Raw genomic sequence first — 5574 nt, 5'->3', positions numbered from 1 at the left:
TCTTCCAGTTTAAAACCATTACCCCTCAGCCTATCACTACACCCCTGATAAGGAGTCCCTCCCCATCTTTCCTGTAGGCACCATTTAAGAACTGGAAGGCTGCTAGAAGACCTACCCTGTAATCGCAGAAGATCAGCGTTTTACTCTCAAAACCGTTGTGCTTTAGTGACAAACCTGCTGTCAGCCTTTGAAATTTCCACAGTCTTCCCGCCTGTGGAGCTGTTCTTGTGAGAGACATTTTAAGTGCTAAACTGGTAATTTTGCCTAGCCCAGTGTAACCTGTGCCAGTTTGTAAGCGTGCAGGTATATGAACATCTTCCTCATCGTGTCCAAAAACAAATTTTAACGGATCATTCTCCCCCACTTCCAATTTTAGAGTGTTTTTAATCTGCTTTCCGAGAGTAAAGAGGCTCAGAGACAGCATAAGAACAGCTGTTTCACCCCTGAACTATCCAGGCTGTAGGTGAAGCTTGGATACGTGGTGAACATACCAGCCTTCAGCTGGTATGAGGAACAGTTCGCATAAGGAACATACGACTGAACCCAAACCAAAGCACACGGTGGCAGCTGCTCTCCTCTAAACCAGAACAAATGAGAAAACACATAGCTGGGGAAAACTCAAGCAGAGGTGTTGCCAACTTTAAATTGCACACGGACCAACGCTGAAGAATAACCACCTCCAGGTTCCCTGGTCTCCCCAGCTTGCCAGTGAAGTGGCAAGAAGTCACAAACAGGGACGGTACAAACAGCCTAGTTCTGCATACGCGTGTGTGATTTCCAGTAAAACCTGTTTGTTAAAATAAAGACCGTCTGCCTCACTCGCTGTTCAGCTGAGCACTACCACAACCAGCACCAGGGACACGACGCCTTTAACACCAGGCGGCTGCTAAACAGATCTGCAATTCTGACCACCGGATAAATCACGTGTGAGGAAGGCTACTGGCTCCCTGCCTGGCCGAGCACGGATCAGCTCGCTTACATAAAACTTGTTAGATACCACACAGTCACGCTGTTGTCTGTAACCGCTTCAGCTTTTTGTGACAAACACATCAATAGAAATCTCAGTCTACAGGGAGGAAGCCAGTGCTCCCACTTGCTCATTGTCACCCCCCTCTCTGACATTACCACACTAACGATCCACTACCACGAGCAACACGTGATTACTTTTGCATTTCATCTGCTGCTCCGAGTCCTCCGCTGCTTAGGCAAATTTGAGAGACTAACACAGAAAATATACGGCAGACTTTACGTATTCATAAAACTCTCTTTAAAAACAACGTCTAAGCATGTTGCTAAATGCAACCTCACACAGCGGAAATGTTTTGAATAAAGCAGTGGCTGGTAAGAAAACCTCATTGACCAAGTCACAGTCAATCCACTACACAGGAGTACGCTAAAACACCTGATCCCTTGAGACCTACTGCAACACAGGTGTCATCTTTACAAGCTCCTGTGGTGCCTGCCCCAAGGCAGATTAAAAACAATCTTTTACTGCAAATATTATTTTCCTCTAAAAACAGGTACTTGTCATATGGATGGGAATAAATATGCTTCTTTGAAGTAAGATAGAAAACTGGACAGAATTAATATGCAACCCTATATCAATTAAGTCAGGGTCACACACATGCCCTAAAAGGCAGACAGTTTATTTTGTTTGTATTTAGCAAGATTAAGAGTCCTCCTCTGTTGACAACATTACTAAGGCTTTCATTGCAACTAAAAAAAGAATAAGTTATCTACTTGTCTTCAGATCCTCACAGTTCAAGGGCAAAATCGTTCTGCTGTTCTGTGTAAAGCTTCTCCTTCTCGTCTCATTCTTCACACTAAGCAGAACAGGTTTACGCAGCAGCACTTACTGATCTTCCAGAGCACTTGAACAGAGATTTTGTATTCCAGAGGCAAAAAACATGATTACAGAAATACTTTGTATTAAGCCCTCCACAAAGAAATGCAAAAGAATTGGGTTAACAGGGGGTTTTCCTCGGTTTTGTTCTTGCTTTGTATGAGGCTTGAGGGTTTTTTTTCAGTGGGGTTTGGTTTTTAAGGAAGGAGGCTGGACACAGGGAGAAGGCTGCAGCCTCATATCAGCCATGCATGAAGGTGACACCTTCAAATTCCTGTTTTCTGTCACAAACAGTATTAGTAACAATGTGCATGAACATTCTGCAAATATATAGGATGCACATGACAAGAATGATATTGCTATTGACACTTAAGATTTGAACTTTATAGTTAACTCCGTATCTGCAACCATTAATTATCACATAGAAAAACATTACTTTTCAGTCTCTTCCAATGGAAGTGGCTACCACAGCAAATCAGGTCTTACATTTACCTCTGCCGTTTGAAAGTTTTCACCGAGCTAGGAAATACCTAGTTACTCTGGAACAAAAGCTATTCACTGACGAATTACATGAAAAACTGAGATATGACCTGTAAATCAAGTTCACTGGGTTACTTTCTGGAGGAGTTTATAAATAAAGTGTAATGTTAGAGTGTGCCTGTAAGAGAGAGGTGGTGTACCATACCATCACTCCTGCCCAGGGGAGTAAAAGGGGAGCAGCATAGTAGTATAATTACCTTGAGAAATACATCACCAGAGCCGGGGGCAGGCAGAAATGGTCATATACAACTTGCCTGAAAGTAGGAACTGTGCTACTATTCACTTACAAACCCAAATCAGAACTAAGTAGATAAGAAGTTATCAGCTGTAATCAGGTGCATTCTCCTTCAGAAGGAAGGAAACACATCACATTTGTGTTAGTAAGCACTCAAGATTAGATGTGAGGTAAGCTGATAAGCAGTTCTTCCCCCTTGTCCATGACAAAGTTCATTATGTGCAACAAAAATACAAGCTTAAAGAGCTTGCTATTGGAAGAAAACACTTAAGTGCCCTAAATCAGGGTGAAATAAGGTTAGTTACCCTATAATAACTCTGACTCTTTCAAGGAGTTTCTGCATAGGAATCTACTTTAACAGTGCAACCTTCTTCCAAATTTGCTGGCTTCGCCTTCATCATTACAGAGTTAATATTTGCAACATAACACAAATAAGATCATACCTGTAACAACTCAAGGGTCATGGGAATACTCTTAAGCTCCTTCAACAAATCAAGAGCTCCAGCCTGAGAAAAAGAGAAAAAATAAAAGACAATTTAGTAGCCATCAGGTCCTTTAAACACATACTCCTATGTGCCTTCAAGGTCCCAGATCAGTTCCCAATTTCTAAACAGAACTCAAGGTCAGGGAATGTTCTGCTTCACAAACTCGAAGCATTAGCAGGCCTCTACTCAGAAATAAAAGTATTCGCTCAAAGACTAGAGGAGTTTTACTCTGCATAATTCAAATGTCATTAAAGCATTCTGTCAATTACTACTTCACCAACATCCTCAAGAAAACAGCCTCAAGGGTACTTCACTAAAACAGCAGCAATTTTCAGTTCAGAGCAACCTGTTCTGGCGCAAGAATCTGGAGTTGAAAAGCTCTGCACAGTCCATCAATACTGCACGTATACATATCCACACATATAACTGTATATAGAAAACACACACAGCCAACGTTGTTAACCGTATTTGCAGTGGTGTGGTAAAAACAGTTTAAAAACTATGATCAGATTACACTGTTTCACTACTCACAGCTACAGTTTCTCCAAGAGAAGACGACAACTTTGTGTCTACCAAAAAATACCCAAATATAGAAAGCGGAGCAAGACTCACTCCAAGTCTTGTTTTCAACTATAAAATGAAAAAATTCATTCAACAAAATACATAGATTAGGCTGCACAGATGAGTGCAGACAACACTCTTCAGCCTGTCCCAGGCTGGCCAAGCATCAACATGCTCCAAATGAAGGGTAGAGCCTATCCTAATGTGCTCTAACCCCTGAGCTAAAGCACTTGTTCAGTATTCAGCTGTCGTACGTTCTTTTTGCCTTTTCTCCTGCTAGGACCATAAGGAAAGATACAAACTAATACTGTGCAAGCAGGTTTCATAAATGTGAGCTCCATAATTTACTTTAACCTCTACAGCCTTGATGATTCACCATCCCTACTTGAGCAGAGCTCTGCACCATCCACTCCTCGCTGTGCACATGGGTTGCCAGACTACAGCAACCTCCTAAAAGTTGAGAGAGAAGATTTTGCTGTTACTCAAGGGCACGTGGTTGTGACCTGCGAGCTGTGAACAGCAAGAAGGCAACTGCCTTCACGTACAAGAGGCCACCCTCTACACAGGCTACGCCCATTGCTTTCCTGCCCTTTTCATCTTTTTTAATTTATGATGTTTGGAAACAAACACCACAAAATATTCACCGCGCAGAGCTTTGGAATTTGACTCCTTTCTCTTGCCTTACCTCTCTCTCTCCACTAACCCTAGTTTGATTACTTTAACCTGCATTTTCCTTGCCTTTATTTTTAAATTCTCCCTCACCAACTAATACAACACCTGCTGTAAGGAAACCCTCTCAATCTCCCGCTGCATCTGCAGGTCTTACAATGTACCCACTAAAGATAGCACGTAAAATAACCACCAAGAGGCTGACAAAGATGAAAGTGGAACTTGCGTGTCACATCCAAACAGGCACAGCTTTGGACGCTTTCAAATGTCTGCTACAACCTCAGGTTTTTAAACACATCTGACAGCAAAGAAACCTCCAAAAACAAACATTTCACTACGTCCCAATTCACACATAAAATCGAAGTTTTTCTATTTTGCCATCACGGCAAAAAGTCTTTTTAAACTTTTATTCATGATATACCGAACTTACCCAGTTGTAACCACAGCATTTTAGCAACGATGATGCAAGACTGGGAAATGTCACACTGTTTTCAGATGCTAAATTGAGTTAGCACACTAAACCATTTTGTTCTCTCAACAGCCATAAGCGTGGTTTCCTCTGTGCAAACACAGATCCAAGCAAAGCAAATTAATTACCTTCACGGCTACAAACCAAAATCCAATCCAACAAAATTCTCTTAGCTGAAACAAATGGCAAAAGGCGATGTGCCATTTTCAAAAAACCAATGCGGTAACACTTACCTCCCAAACACTTCAGTTACTGGTGAACTGCACACCGCGTGTGATTTCAAAATAAGCAGAGGTTACGGTAGTCTTGGCCTAAGAATGACACTGTAAAGCCACGCAGCAGCACTCTCTTCGCCTCACCTTAGACACACAGTCTAGTCTCTGCCTCTCTAAAATCCCTTCTCAACTGTACGCGTCAAAACAACTTCAGTACTCCCAGTCTAAACATTGTCCAAAGCAGTACCTTGATACACAGAAGGTTAGCAAACCTTGCAACAAGTAAAACGTACCCAGGTACTCTCTACACAGATGCTACCCACATCTCATGCTGTTTTCTGTACCAAATTACCAAAACTTCTAAGGCACTGATGCTTTGTAGGCCTTCACTCTGATTATATTAAAGGTGCCAAGAATTAATGCTTTAAAATTACGGTTAAATTGCGTTTAAACTCAGAACTAAACAGTTTTTCATAACTACTTTTCTCAGCATGAAGTGAAATGCTCTCTTTTCCTCACAACCAGTGGAAGCTGCACAGCAAAACTGGCAATTCCTA

The 5574-nt window shown here is 41.8% G+C and overlaps 1 protein-coding gene across 1 annotated transcript in view; it reads right to left on the bottom strand.

Moving 5' to 3' along the window:
* Positions 1-3119, bottom strand: part of TCEA1 (transcription elongation factor A (SII), 1) — a 21563-nt gene extending 18444 nt beyond the window's left edge. The window contains exon 1 of the mRNA XM_010132792.1: positions 3062-3119. Within this exon, the coding sequence (XP_010131094.1) occupies positions 3062-3082 (21 nt within the window). The 5' untranslated portion in view covers positions 3083-3119. The remainder of the gene's footprint in view (positions 1-3061) is intronic.
* Positions 3120-5574: the final 2455 nt, after the last annotated feature.

Source organism: Buceros rhinoceros, unplaced genomic scaffold (assembly GCF_000710305.1).
Source record: "Buceros rhinoceros silvestris isolate BGI_N320 unplaced genomic scaffold, ASM71030v1 scaffold12390, whole genome shotgun sequence".
Taxonomy (NCBI): domain Eukaryota; kingdom Metazoa; phylum Chordata; class Aves; order Bucerotiformes; family Bucerotidae; genus Buceros; species Buceros rhinoceros.
The sequence above is the reverse complement of the archived record's forward strand: the minus strand, read 5'-3'. Positions and strand labels throughout refer to the sequence as shown.